Source organism: Psittacula echo (genome assembly GCF_963264785.1).
Source record: "Psittacula echo genome assembly, chromosome: 14".
NCBI classification, from domain to species: domain Eukaryota; kingdom Metazoa; phylum Chordata; class Aves; order Psittaciformes; family Psittacidae; genus Psittacula; species Psittacula echo.
This window is the reverse complement of record NC_137750.1, coordinates 13,147,884-13,166,675: the sequence shown is the minus strand read 5'-3', so window position 1 is coordinate 13,166,675 and position 18,792 is coordinate 13,147,884. Positions and strand designations below refer to the sequence as shown.

Here is an 18,792-nt window from a genome sequence, read left to right as displayed (position 1 = left end):
GATTTTCATGTAATGTTCCCCACAGAGGACATTTCCCACAGGCATGTGAAGCGTGGAAGTATGCCCATCCTGAGGACGGACCCACTGAAGCCGTCCCTCACAGGGAGCAGGGTTCGGTCCCTGGGAGCCAAAGGGCAGCACCGGCCTCCTCACATTGCCCCCTCCCTCTGCAGGGGCCTGAGGACAACCCGGACTCCTCCGGGAGCCGAGGGCCGGGGCAACGGCGCCAGGATACGCAGACCCCAACACCCCTGAATGCTCGGCACCTCCACACCCGAGGGGACACCCGCGTGGGCCGGGAGAAAGGGCCACTACCGCTGTGTGCGGGCACCGACCAAGCGGGACGGCGGCGGGCCCGGGCTGCGATGGCGGCCACAGGGGCCGGACCCCCACGAGCCCCGGGTCAGGCCGAGCTGCCGGAGCCCCTGAGCGTCACCCGCAGGGGGGAGGGGGAACCGCTCAACCCGCGCCCCGCCCCTCCCCCCCACCCCCGCCGGCCGGTTGGGGCCGGTTCCAGCCGGTGCCGCGCGGGCTGGCGGCGGGTCTCCGTGCGCGCGTGCCGCACGCCGCCCGCTGACGTCAGGCGCGTGTTGGCGCGCGGGCGGGCGGCGGGGAGCTCCGCTACGTACGTGTAGTGCTGCGGCTTCTCGGGCTGCGCCTGCAGCGCGCTAGCGGCGCTCGCCGGCCCGGCCGCGGCGGGGCCGCTCGCCACCGGGCCCTTAGACATGCCTCCGGCCTTCCGCCACCGCCGAGCAGACCTTTATTATTCACTCTGCGCGGTCCGCACGGAGGGCGCCGCGCGCAAGCGCAAACACCGCCACCGCCATTGCCGCCCCGGTGCGCGGGGCGGGGTGGGACTTGTAGTCCCGGCGCGCGCCCGCCCTCCGCCAACCCGGGACGTGGCGGGCGGCGGCTTCCGGGCGGCGGGACCACAACTCCCAGAGGCGCCCCGCGGAGCCGCGGGCCGTGCTTCCGGCCGCGCGGGGTACGACGGGACTTGTGGTCTGAGGGGGCGTGGGCAGCGTGCTAGGGCGCCCCCCAGCGGTGGGGCAGGATCGCGCTCTTTGCGAGGCTTCATCAGCAGGCCTGTCCCCAAGGAGCGGCCACCGAGCACCGGGACAGCACCGAGCACCAGCACGGCCCTCCCAGCCCAGTGCCTCCAGGCAGGCATGGAAGGCTGTGGAGAAGGCTGGGGAGTTATTTGTGGCAGATGGCCTCACTTCCTTCCTTCCCCCGCCACAGGGACTGAGCATGGACCAGGAGCGCGATGTCCCAGCCAAAGGGTTATTTTAGTGTTGACATCTCTCCTTGCTCCACGGCCTTCCCCACCCACTGGACAACATCGGCCAGGAAGTGCCCAGGAATAGCACTGCAGTCCCAAGGAGAAGGAAGAGAAGGAGGAGGAGGGCCCAGCAAGCTGTATGGAGAACCTACCTCTGAGTAGGTGACACCAAAGACCCCTGGCTGCTGTGTCATCAGAAGATCGCACAGGGTCCCTGCCCTCCCCCAGGAGAAAATCCCCCCCACCCCGAAGGAGCTGTGTCTGAGGAAGCGGCTGAATTCCCATGCGAAGAGCTTCCTCCATAAATTAACTTCTCTCCTGAGGGAGGAAACGACACGAGTTTCTTTTAATAGGACTTTGATCTCTTGGGCTTCACACAGAACCACTTGCCTCGCTGGAATCCTCTAGCTGTGTGGTAAAGGGCAACAAGGGTTTCTAAGGCAAACACCTCTTTTTAACTCTGCTAGCACGCACGGGGTGAATGACGTTAATAATAAACTTCCATCTGCGTGCTGCCTGTGCAGCTGGTTTGGGGAGGAAACAACTTTTTTAATTCCCATTTACACCGATTCCACTGCTACTGTGGGCAGGCTTTTCCTGGGGTCATTAGTGGTTTATTTCCCTGCGCTTGCTCAGATAACTCACAGGATCTCAATACGTTTTTACTCATCTAACAACCCTCCACAGGAGGCTGGAACACTATAATTACGCAGCTCTTAGTCAAGTAGGACAACTTTTGGTAAGTCAATAATGCGTACAGGTATTTCAGGTAATATCTACGCATGCACACCTGAATACCCAAAATCCAATTCAGCAATGAACTGGATGGAAAAACTTTTAATTAGGGACAAATTGCACTGACAATGCTGTCAATGCTCTCGGGTTCAGAAACTGAAGGCTCAAATCCTCAGAGATGTTGATTCCACAATCCTCTTCTACTTCTCTTTTGTTTCACAGCTGGGACAATCCAACATGTGCCCTGCTGAGCAACAGGGAAATGTTCTGGGAACATGTGCCCTGGGTGCATTGGCTTCCATCTTCAGGTCCTTGCTGATGTTTCCTTGCTTTGGCATTTCCATGTACACCTTTCCCTCAGCCTGTTTCGTCCGAGCGGCTGCAGCACGGCTTTCCTCCAGTCTTCAAGAGAGACTAATCTAAACTATCTCTAAAATAAGAGGAAGCAGCCATTACTATGAAAACACAGGAAATATCTAAGGAGCAACAGATAACAAACACTATGCACCAGCCTCCTAGTGTCAGTGACAGCAGAAAATGCTCTTAAAAATAATGAATTTAATTTAATTTTTTGCATACTGGTAGCATCAGAACCGATTCCGAAATTTCTTTTTCCTAAGCACCAATGGCTCAGATGAAGGGAATTCTTTGCTTCTTATTTTCTAAAACACGTACAATGCAAATGATTGTTCACATCCAGCTCCCAAGCCATTCCACCCACAGGCAGCTTTTTATCTCTGAGAAATAATTCACATTTTCCTTTACAACATTGAGAATTAACTGGACAAACAAGGACCATAAGCAGGGGGGATGTGCCAGAGCATCCTCCAGCAGCCCTGGCCTGGCACACATGACGGCCCTACCGCATCATGGTGGTGCACAGTCGCTTGACTTACCCGAGAGGCGGAGAAGCAAGAGGTGCGCTCCCTACCTGCCGAGCTCCTGCACTGTGGCAATCCTTGCTTGCCTGGGAATCGGCCCCGGGGAGTCACACATCCGGGGAGGATGCAAAACCTCATGGAAAGGCTGTGTGACAATGGCCACACTCCAGTTTGCAGAGCTCACTGATGCCTTTGGGAGTGGTGGTTGAGCAAGTATCTTGTTTGTGTTCACTCCATGTTCCGCGTGCTACAACTGCAGGACATCTGGGACCTGTTCTTCCTGATTGTGGCAACCATCCTGCAGGGGACAGGACCTGCCTCCACAGTTACTTCAAGTGTGAGGTCATATTTAAGCAACAACTTCCCCCCACAGATAATCTTTTTATTTAATTGCCTTTTATCTTCCTAGATGTTACCAACAGAGAACACGGACTCGCTTTTTATTCGCAATGAAACTTTGCAGTTGGCTTAAGCAGTGAAGGCAACCCCGAAGCTGGCGGGATCTGGGGAGCAGAGGTGCAGAGCGACAGAGCTCTGACCCCTGCAGCTTCCCGGGCCAGGCTCCCGTCTGTGGCGGCCTCCCCCAGGCCAACAGTTGGGCTCTCCCCGGCTTTTGGAGGGGGTCACAGACCCGCGGGGCAGCCCAGCAGTGACCTAAGTCCCGCACACGCATCCCCAGGCTGCCACACCACCACAACCGGGCAGGAGACGTAGAGCCGCTGACGGAGCCCACTCCCTTCCAAGGAGCTTCGCTCACCCCCGCCGACGCTCGGGAGCGCGGGAGGGAGCGGGGGCGTCGCAGCCCCCCTGCGAGCCGCTACACACCGGAGCCTCCCGCAGTTTCCCCACAGGCCGCTGCTCTCCGCGGCCTGAGCGCGCGGATCCCAGAGGGGGGCACAGCACCCATCGCCCCTCCGGGCGGCTCCGCGACGCCCCGCCAGGCGCCTACAAGCCGGGAAAACCTCTTTGTGGCGAGGCGAGGGTCCGGGCAGCGGGGGGGGAGATTCCGGGGCCGGAGCCGGATGAGCGGAGCAGCCGCCGCCCGCCACTCGCGCTCTCCTATTGACTTTTCATTGTGGAGCTTTGCAACAAAGGGTAGGATCCAAATCCTGCCCCGTTTTGCCCAATCAGCGTGCAGGGCGCACACCCGCCGACGATTGGCCTCTTCTCTCCTCACAGTACCCAATCAAAAGCCTACTTTAACAACCAATCAGCGGCAGGGCATGCACCCAATCAGCGCCGAGGAACCGGAGCACGGCCTTTGTGTGTCGTGACGCCACGGCGCCGGTGGAGGTCCCGGCCAATGGTAAGGCGCGCTGCTTCCAGGCATTGTGAGGTCACCGCGCCGTGTGCCGCCCCCGGTATAAGACGTGAGTCTCGGCGGCGGAGCGGGTGCAGTGAGGGGGTGTTCGGCTGAGGGGTGGTGTGGTATTACCGGCGCAGGCTTCGGTGCGCAGCGCGTCCGGCACCGGCGCTTTCTTCTTCTCGGAGCGGTAAGCGGTGGGTGCGTTCTGTGGTGGGCGGTGGTGCCGTGCGGCCGCTGGCGATCATGGTGCTCCTCGGAGCTGGGCGGCAAGCTGGGCCTTGCCTACGTGCCCCGAGTCACGGCCGGTGCCCATCCCCCCCTGGAGGAAGCGGGAGGTGGCGTGACTCATTTCTCTTTCTTTGGGGCGGGGAGCGGGGGGCCGCGGAGGCGGAGGAACCCTAACTTCTCCTTTTCTTGGGGACGCTGCTGGCCGCCTGCCCGCCTGGGTGGCGGGGGAGGGGGCCGCTCGCTAACATCTGCTGGGACTCGAGGGGATTGGACCGGGCGGGCGAGGGGGGCTGGGAAGCGGGCCGCTGTGTGCTGGGCCTGAGCGGGGTGAGAGGCGGGCTCCGTATCACGCGGGGTTGTGTCCGTAGGTGAGTGAATAGAAATGGCTCGTACGAAGCAGACTGCCCGTAAGTCCACCGGGGGGAAGGCTCCGCGGAAGCAGCTCGCCACGAAGGCGGCCCGGAAAAGCGCCCCCTCTACCGGCGGCGTCAAGAAGCCTCATCGCTACAGGTAAGGCTGCCGGCGCGGCACGGCCCAGCGGTACCGCGGCCTCTGCCTCGGCTCACCCGCTCCCTCTGTTCTTTAGGCCGGGCACCGTCGCTCTCCGTGAGATCCGCCGCTATCAGAAGTCCACGGAGCTGCTGATCCGCAAGCTGCCCTTCCAGCGGCTGGTCAGGGAAATAGCCCAAGACTTCAAAACGGACTTGAGGTTCCAGAGTGCAGCCATCGGTGCACTGCAGGTACTGCTGGTGGCCTGTGCGGCCGCGGTGCTGAGCGTGCCTCCCTGGGGGGTTCTAACGATGTTTCTTCTTGTTCTCTTGAAACAGGAGGCCAGCGAAGCATATCTGGTGGGTCTCTTTGAAGATACGAACCTGTGTGCCATCCATGCCAAGAGAGTCACCATCATGCCCAAAGATATCCAGTTGGCTCGCAGGATACGGGGGGAGAGGGCTTAAGTGAAGGCTGTTTTTATGGTGTTTTGTAGTAAATTCTGTAAAATACTTTGGTTTTAATTGTGACTTTTTTTTTTGTAAGAAATTGTTTATAATATGTTGCATTTGTACTTAAGTCATTCCATCTTTCACTCAGGATGAATGCTAAAAGTGACTGTTCACATAAACCTCAGTGATGTGAGCCATGTGGCTCCGGAGTGACAAGTTGCTAATATGCAGAAGGGATGGGTGATCTTTCTTGCTTCTCATGCATGTTTCTGTATGTTAATGACTTGTTGGGTAGCTAAACTTGTAAGGTACTAGAATTGATACAAATGTGTACAGGGTCCTTTTGCAATAAAACTGGTTATGACTTGATCCAAGTGTTTAACAATTGGGGCTGTTAGTCTGACCATACATCACTGTGATCAAATGTGGACTTCTTCAGAGGGTGAAACTACAAGTCTTAACCACAGTGTAACTTACAGTTTCCTAAAAAAAAAAAAAAAAAAAGTAAACCTGGCAGCTATAGAATACACTATGTGCATTTATAATAGCTATTTTATATATTGTAGTGTCAACATTTTTAAATTAAATGTTTTACATTCACATGTGAGGAGTCTTTGTCATTTGGTTTGTCTGGGCTTGAAAAAGCTGCCTTCTGCTCCTCCTCCTGGCTCTGGCATGTTGGCAGTAGGCACTTGTAATCCTGCACTGCTGCTCCCATAACTTAATTTTGTTTGCCTGCTGCCCTCAGAGGGGTGTTTGGAGGTTTTGCTGGGGCTTGGGCTGTGGCTCTTGGCTAGGGCGGGTGTAGAGGGGGAATGGCTGCACTGGCAGTATCATGCCAGGCAGCCTTCAGGGGATTGTTGGGGGTTTTACAAAGCTTAAGTGTGGGTCAGCAGTTCAGGCACAACTCCAGGATTGAGCTTTTTTTCTCTTCCTTTCCTGTAGATGCCAGGGAGGTTTATTTTGGTGCTGTGACTGGGCTGCCTAGGGCAAATGCTACAGCTTCCTGGTGCTGGGTACGCTTCTGCAGCCTGACAGTTCTGTGGGATCCAGCTGTGTGACTAAACCCTGGATAATGACAGCATCTAGTATGGATGGCCTGCAAGGGGAAAAGCTAATTACACAACTTGGGAGCCTATGGGCTGTTGGGCAAACTGGGATGGGCATGCAGTAAGACTCTCATTTCCTATCTTAAGCTTTTTTGATGAAAGAGGATTAAACTCAACCCTTTGCTCTAGCTCTTTGGGCTTTGCCTAAGCAGGTCTGGTTTTCCCAGCACAGTGCCTCTGGGAACAGCTATACTGTGTTAGGTGGTGGTGGAGGAAAGCTGCTCAGACTACATCTGGAAGACAGGTAATTAACATTTAAATTAAACTTCAAGTCCGGCTCTCCTCAGTTCTTTAAGAACAGGTTGCACTAGTGAGTTGGCACAGGGAAAGGAAGCAGTTGGGCTAGCTCATCTGGATTTATTGCCATGAAACGAAAAGTGCCATAGCTGAAGTGGCAGCAGTGATAGTTACACAAGAGTGGGTGACCAGTTGGCACCATCCCTGTGTGTGATTGTGCGCAGGCCAGGCCGGTCACAGTGCTGCTTTCCATCCAAAGGGTGGCTGGAAAACAGCTCTGACTGGTGCTTGGGGTGCTGCTGGCAGAGGCTGGGCCATAGGAGCCTGGGGAGCTCAGGTCTGGAGCCTGGGCTCTCCCTGATAAGACAAACCACTCTGTGTGCTCAAAACCTGCAGATAGAGGAACAGGCACTTGCCACCCTGTGGTGCCTACACAACCTCCCCTATGCCCTTTCCTGGCCACTCCAAATGTGTGAGGAACGTGCAGTTAACACAGTTAACACCATCATTATCTACCACAGCACTGCTAAAAACATCTTTTGTAAACAACTGGTTTCCTCACTGTTAAACCTGCAAGGAAAAAAGATTTCCTTGCATTGACACTGAATGCCAGAGAGGGATTCTTAGTCAGGGACTGTGGTGATAGGACAAGGGGTAATCGGTTCAAACTTAAACAGGGCAGATTGAGGTTAGATATATGGAAGACGTTCTTCCCTGTGAGGGTGCTGAGGCGCTGGCCCAGGGTGCCCAGAGAAGCTGTGGCTGCCCCATCCCTGGCAGTGTTCAAGGCCAGGTTGGACACAGGGGCTTGGAGCATCCTGCTCTAGTGGAAGGTGTCCCTGCCCGTGGCAGGGGTTGGAGCTGGATGCTGTTAAGGTCCTTTCCAACCCAAACTATTCTATGATTCTATGACATTGTAAACTGAATTGCTTTAAAGGCCTGGATCAAAGTTAAGCACCAGCCCACACCATAGCTGACGTTGGGCGATCTACAACATCAGGCAGGGATGTCCCAAAAAGAACCCTTGCAAGTCATTGCAGCTGGCATTTAGGCAGGTTAAAAAAATCAGAATTCCAAGGAACAGGATTTACAAAGGCTTGATTTGGTGCTGAACTGTAGTAGCAGGCTGGGCTCCTCCAGGAAAAGTATGTTTTAAAATCACATCCCTCGAAAACAATGTTTCCTCCAAATTCTCAGTGGAAACAATGAACCATTCGGGTATGCCCAGAAGCTGTTTCTTAAAATAAAATCATTGTCTGCCAGTTCTTAAAAAAAAGCCAAAAAATCCCAAAACAAAACCAAAACCCACCAGAAAACTACATCAAAACACTATTCATCTTGGTACCCTCAACAAAATAGAATTAAGTTACATCACGCCTGTGGTGGACCGGAGCAGCAATTCATGGTATTACATGACCTCACTGTGGCGATATCTTACCGATTCTCTTGATGATTTCCTTGTATTCTTGCTCAGAACTTGATGCAAACAGCAGGCAGTCAAATGTGCTCCCATCAGGGCTCTCCAGGGAAGCGCTAAGAATGGAAACTGTCCATAAGCTAGCAGAAAGCATGGCTCTGAAAGCTCAGCCCCAGCTTGGAACCACACCAGAGACCCCGCATCTGGCCTGGACATCAATGGTTTATTTTCCAATACCCACGTCACTCTATATCCACCCTCCCATGGCCCATAGGCAACACCTATGCCATGCAGAGGGCAAATAACTTGCTGCTGTCCCATGTAGGAGATGGTGGGGTAGAGGCAACGGTGCAGGAGCTGCATCAGGGACAGGAGGGAGACAGGGCTGCCCTCAGTCCCTGTTGTTCCCAACCCTGGTTTAAACTGGTCCCACGACCGCTCCAGCCAGGATCCCCGCACTGCCTCAGTAGTCACCCAAACCTTGGGTGTCACTCACCTTGGAAGAAGTCTGTTCCTGTATGAGGACTTCTGCTTCCTTCACATCAAATAAAACCTTCTGAATGGGAGACAGAGGTGAAGAAGCCCTGATCATCACAGTGTCTGAGGTCTGATTTTAACAAGACACAAGAGAGACATTATGCGAAAGCAGAGGAGATGAAGCACAAGAGTTTTTTACACGATGCCCCTTTTTTCCATCACCCAGTGCTCCCACACTTGAATAATTTTGCAAACAACCTCCCTCCCACCAGAGCCTCAAGCAACAGTGACCTGAGCCCTAAAGCACCCCTGGAAGCAGGTTCAGCCTCCCCACAGTTTTCCAAGTGCTTTTGGCTGGTGATTTTATTTTTCTTCCTTAGTGAAATTCCTGCCCTGGCAGCAGAGATGCTTCTAAGGAGGAAAAACTCCCACAGGTGGGGGTGTCAAATACTCATCCAGGCCAAGTGAACCTGGAGCTGGGAGGCAGAAAAATCCCAGGCAGAGATCATATTTTCCTGCAGTTCTCTCACCAGGCCCTTCCTGAGATGACCCAGCCCTGTCACTCACCCTTGCTGCCTGCTGTTTCTCCAGGCCCAGGCCAACACCTCTTTGCCACCATACTGAAATAGAGCGGCAGGGAGGGAATAATCCACAGGCACGTGAAAACAAACCCCAAAGAGACGATTTCTGTCCTGGCAAGTCTCTGACCCATCGCCTCATCTTCCCAAAGCTGGTCTGGCCCAGGTATGCAGAGACTGGGGATAGTGCAGGCACGAGGCTGCCCTGATGCGAGGACCACAGCCCAGCCCAGTGGCTCCCCAGGGAGCAGGACCTCCTGCCCCTCTGCAGCCCCCGCAGCTGCCCCCCATCCCTGTGCTGGGGCTGTGCTGGAGCTGAAAGTGGGGCTCCTTCTCCGTCAGGACCTTCAGGTGCGCAGCAGCAGCAGCTTGGAGACCTCCCTGTTGTGCCACCGCCACCAAAGCAGGTGGAAGCTGAGCGTTTGTCTCTTCAGCTTCTGCAACACGGCCCCGGCCTGGAGGGAGGGTGAGCGAAGCAGCGGGATGGATGGGGAGCAGGAGAAGGGGAATGCACCAGCTCCCCGTGCCCACCCACCTGCCTGCTATAGGTGTTTCTCAGTGAGCAGCCATTGATCTTGTCAAGGATTTCACCAGCCAACATCACCCTGTCCACCTTCACCTGGCTCTCAGGAGCACCTTGGTGACAAAGACTTGGCCATCCACACATCTAGGGGTGCAGCAGAGCCCCAGCTCAGCCCCAGGGGCCCAGCATGTGTTGTCCCCCCCACCCAGCATTTTCGGACTGTCAGTGATGTTTCACCAATGTACAAAGGCAGGGAAAAGCCACTCCACACACAGCAGATACCAGTGAGGATGAGCCAATGGGGAGAAAAACACCAAGACAGCCCCAGTGCTTTCAGTGGGGTATTTATATCCCCTCTTTGAGGGGTTTTGAGTGCTGTAGTGTCCAGATCATGCTGGAAAGCTGAGAAAAGGATCAAGGGCTCCTACCTGAGCTCCATCCCCAGCACTCGGCATGGCACCATCTCATTAGTGATGCACATTAGGAAGACAGTGGCCAGTGACAGTGGCCTTGACAATGTCCTCAGGACACCCAAGGAGCATGACCAGGGTGAGTGGGAGCATAGCAATTCCTTGCTCTGGATCATTTCTGGCACTGATGCCAAACCAGGAATTTGGGAGCCAGGGAGAGGCTGTAGTGTCCAGTGCCCCGTTTGGGACCAGATCAGTGACTGCTTGTCCTGTCCTCTCCTGGGATTCAGCTGTACCCCGACCCTGGCAGGACAAACCTGCTGGATGGATGGGATGGCAAAGCAGCAGGTGAACTCTTAACTCAGTGATATGCCCTCCTCCCTCGCCCCATGCATCCTCATGCAGCTGAGGGATGCTGCCACCCCTCCCCAAAGCTGCTGCCATTTGCAGCAGCACTCACTGTCACATCCCATTAGCCAGGGACCTGACCCATGGCCAGTTCAGCTGGAAGCACTTGCTGTTAGAAATTCCCAAAAGCAAGCATGGCCCCAGCCTCCAGCACATTCTGGAACCAAAGCCACCTTGAGCTTTTTTTGGGAACTCTTTTGGGTTAAAAAGGCAGCCGAGGAATGTTCTTCATCCTTAAAAGACATGAAGGCATCCCTACTGTTCTCAGTAAATGCACCAGTATTTCATGAGGGCAAAACCAACTGATCCGTAATCTGTGTTAGCCCAGGGAAATGGGGATTTTTTTTGTCAAGAAATCAGGGAAGGGAGCATAGGAAATCTTATTTGTGTTATCAATTTAGGCCTGGGTACTCTGCTTGCTTGGGTTTACTCCCAGGAATGCTGGGATCTGCTCTTGGTAACAGTGCAGGCACCTGGCAGGATCCGACCTCGAAGCAGAGGCGACTTTGCTCATGCTGGTGAACCTGGGCCAATTCCACACCCCCCCCGGCACCGTGCCCAGGCAGAAGGTTGCATGGCAGTCCCTCCCCATTATTTCTTATCTTCCTCACTCGGCTTTCCAGCAGGCAGTGGAAAGATGGCTCTGGGGACAGACAAGCTCTTACCGGCAGCAGCCAGCTTTCATCCAGGAAGCTGCAATTCTGCAGACAAAGGAGCATCAGCACCATCATTCCCGGCAAGGAAGGGGCCAGGGCCCTGCCTGGTCACTGTGTGCTGGCCACCACTGTGGCGGCTCGTCACCGCACCTGCAAGTCCAGGGAGAAATCTCTCTCTGTCAGCACCACCAGCAGCAAGAGGAAAGGCTCTGCAGAGGGGGGGTGATGGAGAGGCAGCGTCACCGCTGGGTGCCCAGCAGCCACAGCCTCGCACAGATACGGCAGAGGTCTGAATAAAGCCATTTTCGGAGTAACCAGTGAGCCCTGGGGAGCAAGGCCCTAAGAGCACCCAGCAGCATAGCACCCAGGCTACTGCTGCAGGCTTGTCCTGGGCTCCTGCTGCCGGTGCAGGGAGAGAAGCACAGCATCTATACCACATATCCCCAAATCCAAACCAATGCTCACAGCAAATGCTGCTGACAAGCAACTTTCTCTCCATTCCACCCTCTAAATGCAAAGCAAAGCTGCCCAGGCTCCCCTGCACGAGCCTTGCAATTACACTGATGGAGATCTGCAATCTGCTCATGCACCAGCAGTGTGGGTGATTTATAGGCCATCTAGGTACAGATTTAACACAGCGTTATTTGTCATAATCAAAAGATTAAAGGCTTTCACCCTGGCAAGGCCCCCTGAGGCGCGTGGCTGCAGATGGAGTGGTGCAGCCTGTCAAGACAACACAGCCATTTACTGCACCGACCTGCCCGTGTGACCCCAGGCTGCCCAGCCGCCAAGGGCTCCCCTGGAAGCCTGACCTCTGCATCTGCTTTGATCCTTGGTACAAGACACTTCAGAAGCAATTTTCCCATCTTATGGCACTAAAACCAACCTTAGATGTATTAAAACCATGTTTAAATATTTACACCTCTTCTTCCATCACTGCAGCAGCATATTTAAATTTTACCACTAAGTTTGGCTTAGAAAAATCACAGTAGACTCTTTCCCCTGACCTGCAGCAGCGTGGGGTTGTAACGCCTGTGACAGCCACCAAAGGGCAGGTTACATAGAATCATCGAATGGTTTGTGTTGGAGGGGACCTTAAAGCTCATCCAGCTCCAACCCCTGCCACGGGCAGGGACCCCTTCCACTGGAGCAGCTTGCTCCAAGCCCCTGTGTCCAACCTGGCCTTGAACACTGCCAGGGATGGGGCAGCCACAGCTTCTCTGGGCACCCTGGGCCAGCGCCTCAGCACCCTCACAGGGAAGAGCTTCTGCCTAAGAGCTCATCTCAGTCTCCCCTCTGGCAGGTTAAAGCCATTCCCCCTGTCCTGTCTTCATCCAAAGCTGCTCTCCAGGTTTCTTATAGCCCCTTTAGGCACTGAAAGCTGCTCTAAGGTCTTCCCAGAGCCTTCTCTTCTCTTCTCCAGGCTGAACTAGCTCAGCTCTCTCAGCCTTTCTCCATAGCAGAGCTACTCCAGCCCTCAAAGCAACTCCGTGGCCTCCTCTGGACTCAGTCAAGCAGGTCCATGCACCTCTTGAGGGCCTCAGAGCTACGTATGTGTCTCTATGTATATATGTCCTGGGTTTGGCTGTAACAGTTATTTTTCTTCTTCTTAGTATCTGGTGCAGTGCTGTGTTTTGGCTCTCGTCTGAGAATAACACTGGTAACACACCAGTTTTAGCTGTTTTAGCTGTTGCTAAGTAATGCTTGCCATGATCAAGGACTTTTCAGTCTCAAGCTCTGCCAGTGACGAGGGACACAAGGTGCTGGGAGGAAGCAGAAACAGGACACCTGACCCAAACTGGCCAAAGAGGTATTCCATACCACAGCACATCATGCCCGGTATATAAACTGGGGGCAGTTACCCAGAAGGGCTAGATCACTGCTTGGGTCGGGCTGGGTATTGGTCAGCAGGTGGTGAGCAGTTTAATTCTCTTCCCTTGTTATTTCCCTTATCATTATTAGTGGTAGCAGTAGTGGTTTGTGTTATACCTTAGTTACTGGACTGTTCTTATCTCAACCCGTGGGAGTTACACTCTTTCGATTCTCTTCCCCATGCCTCCGGGAGCAGGGGGAGGAAGGGGGGGGAGTGAGTGAGTGGCTGCGTGATTCTGGGTTGCCAGCTGGGTTTAAACCACGACAATATCAAAAGCACAGGCAGTGGATGGATGCAGATACAACACAGGCATTGACGTACGTATACGTGTATATCAGTACATCCATGTAAAATATACACTGGCATGTGTCAGTGCCTGTAACAGTGACACCGGCGCATACACACACGTGTGTATCTGCACCTCTCTTTGGACACCGCTGGCGCTGCGGTACGGTACAGACCTAGGTGCAGTGAACACACGGGGCTGTGCACAGGCTCCCTCCTGCCCACAGGGACGCACCCGCGGGAACAGCGTTTCCCGTGGGCAGCGCAGGGCCCCTTGCTCCCGGGGGTCCTATGAGCGCCACGAGCTCGAGCGCCGCCAGGGGCGGGGCGGGGCGGGGCGGGGCGGTGCGGGGAGCGGGCGGGGCGGGTCGGCGGAGCGGCCATGGCGGAGCGCGGGTTGCTGGTGGCCGCCTGCCGGGCGCACGAAGCGGCTTTCGGGGGGCCGCCGTTGCTGGCGGCGTGGGCCCCCGGTCGGGTCAACCTCATCGGGGAGCACACCGACTACAACGGCGGCTTCGTGCTGCCCATGGTAAGGGCTGTACTTCCCGGCGCCGTGAGCCCGCGGTGTCACCCTTCCGGGTCCTTCCTGCAGCCTCCGGGAGTCCGCGGCCTTTCCCTTGCCCCTTCCCCAGGATATTCTCCCCGGGATCCCCCCAACCGCTCCTGCGAGCAGTAACGCCCAAAGAGCATCGGGGGCAGGTCCTTGCAGACTGGCTCCTGACTCATCGGAGGGGGAATGTAATTCCGACCGCCTCCTCGAGGCGCTGAAGCCTCTTTTCTGTAACCCGTCAAATTTTCCCATTCCCACAGCGCAATATTTTGGTGGCCAAAGGGCTTCCTGTCCTCCTTTGGCTCGATGGGGATGCCCTCGCTCAGCCATAAATCAAACCTACAGCTAATTATTTGGAGGCCAAGAAGAGTGGGAGCAGGTCAGCTGATTTCCTCTGCAGTCAAGAAGAATTCCTCCAAGCCTCTCATGGCCTTGTCCTGGGTTTCCACTTTTCCTGGAGTGCAGCAGCCAGCACCCTGGCACTGAGCTGGCGGGGTTTGTCACAACATTCCAATGCTAACACTGACCCTGTGTGGCATTAAATAGTTTAATGCTGTGACAAGCTGGAGTGTGTGGTGGGGGCTTGCACCTCCGCAGGGGCACAGGTAAGGGTAACAAGTGTCTGGTGCTGCCTGCAGTGGGTTTGAACCAGCTCAGCTGTCCCCTGGCACCAGAGGGATGCTCCAAGGGATGTCGTGGGGTCTGAGCCCACCTTCTACACTCCATCAGGCCCTGCAGCTGGGGACGGTGCTGGTGGGATCCCCCACGAAGGACAGGACCATCTCCATCCTCACCACCTCGGCAGAGGCAGACAAGCCACACTTGGTGCAGTTCCCGGCTCCCTGCCAAGGCAGCCCCCTGAGCCCAAGTCAGCCTCGCTGGGCCAACTACATCCTGGGTGTCATCCAGCACTATCGGGGTAAGGCCCAGGCTGCCCGTGGGTTAGAGCCCTCTCACATGGGGCCAGTGCTCAGCAGCCAGTTTTTGGCATGCTCCTGGGGCTCTTCCAGTGCTGCTGCCAGGACTGGGCTGCAGCAGAGATGCTTTTACCCCCAAAGACCCCTTTTGGTTGCGGGTGTGTGCGTGCCCGGATTACACTCTGCCGTGGGTCACCCTGTGTTTTAAAGTGGGAATATCGGACAGGGCTCCTCTCCTGTCACTTCACAACCCCCCTCCTTCCTGCTCTTCCTTCAGGTGGTCCTGTGCCAGGCTTCAGTGCTGTGGTAGCCAGTGACATCCCCCTGGGTGGGGGCCTTTCCAGCTCGGCTGCACTTGAGGTGGCTACTTACACCTTCCTCCAGCAGCTCTGCCCTGGTAAGGCAGCTTCCAGCCCTGGCCCCAGGCGCTTCCATGTCCGGGTGGGAGGTGGGATGAGGGGGATGCTGTTACCCCAAACACCACAGGGCACCTCTGACTCACCCAGCCTGGCCTGCCCATGCCTCTAAAGCCCATGGACCACCTGTGGGATTGGCTGGGGATGAGAGGATGTTCCCTTGGGAGCACGTCCCTATCCGTATGTCCCCAAAAATTGAGAGATTTGAGACACCAGCATCAAATTATCACCTCCAACTGGATCCAGTGACCCAGTCTGGCACAGATGCTGTGCACTGGTGCAGGAGCAAGACCTGCAGCTGATGCTTTAGCAACAACCCTTTCATGGGAAAAGCAACCCTTTACCTTCGTATTTGTTTGCTCTCGCTGCTCCAGGACAAGGGGGCAAAGGTCCCAGTACTGCTAACCTGCCTCTTTCTGCTCTGGCACAGATGATGGTGATTTGGTGGCCAAGGCACTGGTGTGCCAGAAAGCAGAGCACACGTTTGCGGGCATGCCCTGTGGGATCATGGACCAGTTCATATCTGTAATGGGCAAGGAAGGCCATGCGCTGCTCATTGACTGCAGGTCAGGGCCGAGCACCAAGCTCAATGTGCTATGCCCACCTCCTCAGGCACACAGACACAGGCTGGTCCCATGGACATGAAATAAATGCAGGCATTCAGGGAGGGGATAACCCCTGCATACAGCCCATAATCTCAGTGGAGGGCTGGAACCCCCTGCATCTTAATTCCTGTGTTTTGAATTCTTCTCCTGCATACTTTCTGCTACTTGCCTGGGTTGTCTTTCCCACGAAGTCATTTGGGTCTATTGTGGGACTAAGAATTGTGAGGGAGTGAAATGCTTGAGCGAAATCCTAAACCAGTTGGACTTGATATCTGTGGAGGCAGGAGCTGGCCTCACCTGGATCCCCTGAGGGCTGGAGCAGGCCTGGGGGGGTGGGCACACAGCCTGCACTGAGCTCTTGCCGCAGGTCCCTGGAGACTGTCCCCGTCCCGCTGACTGATGCCAGCCTGGCCGTGCTCATCACCAACTCCAACGTGCGGCATGCGCTGACGGGCAGCGAGTACCCCATGCGCCGGCGGCAGTGCGAGGAGGCAGCAGCAGCACTTGGCAAGACCAGCCTGCGAGATGCCACCATGGCTGACCTGGAAGGTGGGGACAGTCCCGGCCTTGGCTCCAGCTGCTCCTCAGGGCAGCAGGAGCTCTGTGCCCCATGGCAAAGGCAGCAGCTGGGGTGGGTGGGTGCACACACGAGGAGGGGAGCGTGCTGCAGGTAAAGCTTTGGCACAGAATGGTTGCAGGATGCAGCCATGCAAACCCCCAGCAGCATTCCACAGACGCAGGTGGCTTTGCTGCAGTGATGTGTATCTCTGCAGCGGCCAGGAGCTGTCTGGGTGAGGAGGTATACCGGCGGGCCAGGCATGTCATCAGTGAGATAGCACGGACGGCACAAGCAGCACAAGCACTGCAGGACAGGAACTATGGGATGTTCGGGAGGCTGATGGTGGAGAGTCACAACTCGCTCAGGTGAGGATGTAGCAACCGTGAGGAAGGGCAGGCTGTGTCAAGGGCACCAGTGTTAAGTTTCCTTGCCTGTTGGTGCAGTACTGAGGGCAGCCAGAGCTGTGTCCTGCCCAGCGTCTCTCATGGCTTAGCATGTGGGAGGTTTTAAGAAAAGCCCCATAAGCTTCTGCACTGAGGGGTGCTAGGACAAGGTTACAGATGTGTGTTACAGACGTGTGCTGCTTACAGCAACACGCAGCAGGTCACAGATGCTTGCAGCCTTGCTCACCTGTACATGCACTTATAGACAGAGAGCTGGACTGGGATCAGTAGCAGCCTGCATTGCTGCAGTTTGCTACAGCAGTGGATGCACCAACAGCTTGAGGCATCCAAGCTGCATGCTGAAACTGCATGTTTCAGCTGTTTGTGGTGCAGGGGCTATGGCTGGGGTGCAGGACAGGGCTGATCAGCGTCTCCTCTCCCCAGGGATGACTATGAAGTGAGCTGCCTGGAACTGGATGAGCTGGTAGCAGCAGCCCTGGCGGTCGATGGGGTTTATGGCAGCAGGATGACTGGGGGAGGCTTTGGAGGCTGCACAGTGACGCTGTTGGAGGCTGGGGCTGCAGAAAGAGCCCAGCGCCATATCCAGGTAAGCAGCAGAAAAGTGCCAGGAGATTGACTTAAAGATCCCAAAGGAACACTGAGGGGCATGGCCCTGGGACGCCATTGAAGCTGCACTCTTGACGCCCTGGGGACTGGTGTAGCCCATCCAATGCTGTGTGGGGATAGCCCGAAGCTGTTGATGCTACTAAGGTCTTGGAGGCAGCTCAGCATGGTGCTCGTCCACTGCCCAAGGACCTTACTGCATTGAGAAAGTGAGTAAACATGTGCCAGGTGAGCTTCAGGAAGGCTAACTCTATCTAGGGAAAAAATAATCCCAGCCAAGTTTAGGCAACGTTGAGCTGAACACTGGCAGTTATAGTCCAGGAAAAATCTCAGTGCGATCATCAGTGTTCTCTAAATCAGCAGCTCGGCATGCACCGGTAGCTGGAACACCAGTGAAATGGACTGTTAGAAAAAGGGGTCTGTGAATGTGGCAGAGCCTTATTTTGCTGCTACATGAGATTGTGGTGTGCCCTTTAAATAGTGAGGAGGAATAAAGCAGGGACAGAGGAAAGTGTCTGAAATGAGAAGAGACCGAAAGGGGAGTGCCTCTGTCATCTGATGAAAAGCGGGGAGAGAGGGAATATGACTAGGAGTTACAGTGAAGGAGGTACATGGGGTGAGTGTGGAACTGATCTTCCAAAACAAGGACCAGTGACCACTGGATAAGTTGGGAGAAAAACAGACAAGGGAGCACTGTGCAGAGCTAGTGGTGAGTTTTGTGGTTTTGCCAGAGGCTCTGAAGGTTAATAGCATCAGCACGGTCTTAAAGGAACTGGAAAAAGTGACGGAGAACAGCCCATAAGGGGCTGCTGAAGGGTCAGCTTAGGGATATGCCAATAGCCTCCCTGCCCCATGCTTGAGGATGGACCCAGAGAGTCCAGGCAGTGGCCAGGACATTGTGCTGTCCCCAGAAGGCATTTCATGTGTCTGCTGTTGGAGCGTGACTGCACCAGGCTTGGGGATGGGCTGATTGGACAGGCCTCCCCACACTGCCCTCCCCGAGCCCAGCCTCTTTCTGCACCATGGTATTGCCCTGGAGCACCAGTACTCACTCTCCTCTTGTCTCCTAGGAGAGCTACAGCGGCACAGCCACCTTCTACCTCACCAAACCCTCTGGAGGGGCAAAGGTGCTGCCTCTGTAGAAGAGCAACCAACTCGCCTGGGCTGGCATCGCTGCGGCTGCTTTCCTGGCTTGCAAGGGAATCCATTTGTCTGTCTGCATCCTTTGCCTAATAAATGCAAAACATTTGCACAGTTGTTCTGCACCCGCTGGGTCGAGCCAAGCTCTGATGCCAAAGTCACTGGGCAACCTTTCTTCAAAGGGGCAGAGGAGACCAGTTTAACTCCAGTTTATACTGGTGTAATGAGCAAGTACCAGGGCGTCAAGGTCCA

General features: G+C 55.4%; 3 protein-coding genes across 9 annotated transcripts in view; 2 read left to right on the top strand and 1 right to left on the bottom strand.

Annotated features, from left to right (window-relative positions):
- Positions 1-773, bottom strand: part of UNK (unk zinc finger) — a 48,129-nt gene extending 47,356 nt beyond the window's left edge. For all 6 annotated transcript variants that reach the window (XM_080629666.1, XM_080629669.1, XM_080629670.1 and 3 more), the window contains exon 1: positions 630-773. In XM_080629666.1, the coding sequence (XP_080485792.1) occupies positions 630-727 (98 nt within the window). In that variant the 5' untranslated portion in view covers positions 728-773. The remainder of the gene's footprint in view (positions 1-629) is intronic.
- A 3,397-nt stretch (positions 774-4,170) lies between these two features.
- H3-3B (H3.3 histone B) lies at positions 4,171-5,975 on the top strand. Its single transcript, XM_080629294.1, has 4 exons — positions 4,171-4,391; positions 4,801-4,942; positions 5,019-5,172; positions 5,260-5,975. Exons 2-4 carry the CDS (start codon positions 4,815-4,817, stop codon positions 5,386-5,388), a joined length of 411 nt encoding a protein of 136 aa, XP_080485420.1. The 5' UTR covers positions 4,171-4,391; positions 4,801-4,814; the 3' UTR covers positions 5,389-5,975.
- Positions 5,976-13,719: 7,744 nt separating this feature from the next.
- GALK1 (galactokinase 1) lies at positions 13,720-18,664 on the top strand. 2 transcript variants are annotated; one of them, XM_080629693.1, is made up of 8 exons: positions 13,720-13,875; positions 14,626-14,815; positions 15,091-15,210; positions 15,660-15,795; positions 16,202-16,383; positions 16,608-16,758; positions 17,221-17,383; positions 18,471-18,664. In XM_080629693.1, the coding sequence occupies exons 1-8, from the start codon at positions 13,729-13,731 to the stop codon at positions 18,540-18,542; spliced, it is 1,161 nt and encodes a 386-aa protein (XP_080485819.1). In that variant the 5' UTR covers positions 13,720-13,728; the 3' UTR covers positions 18,543-18,664. The 2 variants fall into 2 exon arrangements, with proteins under 2 accessions (XP_080485819.1, XP_080485820.1); XM_080629694.1 differs by having other exon boundaries at positions 13,760-13,875; positions 14,157-14,815.
- Positions 18,665-18,792: the final 128 nt, after the last annotated feature.

Bases quoted from the DNA above. Each gene is read 5' to 3' on its own strand.
- GALK1 (XM_080629693.1), top strand. From the start codon at position 13,729: ATGGCGGAGCGCGGGTTGCTGGTGGCCGCCTGCCGGGCGCACGAAGCG. The intron at 14,816-15,090 runs GTAAGGCCCAGG...CTCTTCCTTCAG, and splicing joins TGTCATCCAGCACTATCGGG to GTGGTCCTGTGCCAGGCTTC. The intron at 16,384-16,607 runs GTGGGGACAGTC...GTATCTCTGCAG, and splicing joins CACCATGGCTGACCTGGAAG to CGGCCAGGAGCTGTCTGGGT.
- H3-3B (XM_080629294.1), top strand. From the start codon at position 4,815: ATGGCTCGTACGAAGCAGACTGCCCGTAAGTCCACCGGGGGGAAGGCT. The intron at 4,943-5,018 runs GTAAGGCTGCCG...TCTGTTCTTTAG, and splicing joins AAGAAGCCTCATCGCTACAG to GCCGGGCACCGTCGCTCTCC. The intron at 5,173-5,259 runs GTACTGCTGGTG...CTCTTGAAACAG, and splicing joins CAGCCATCGGTGCACTGCAG to GAGGCCAGCGAAGCATATCT.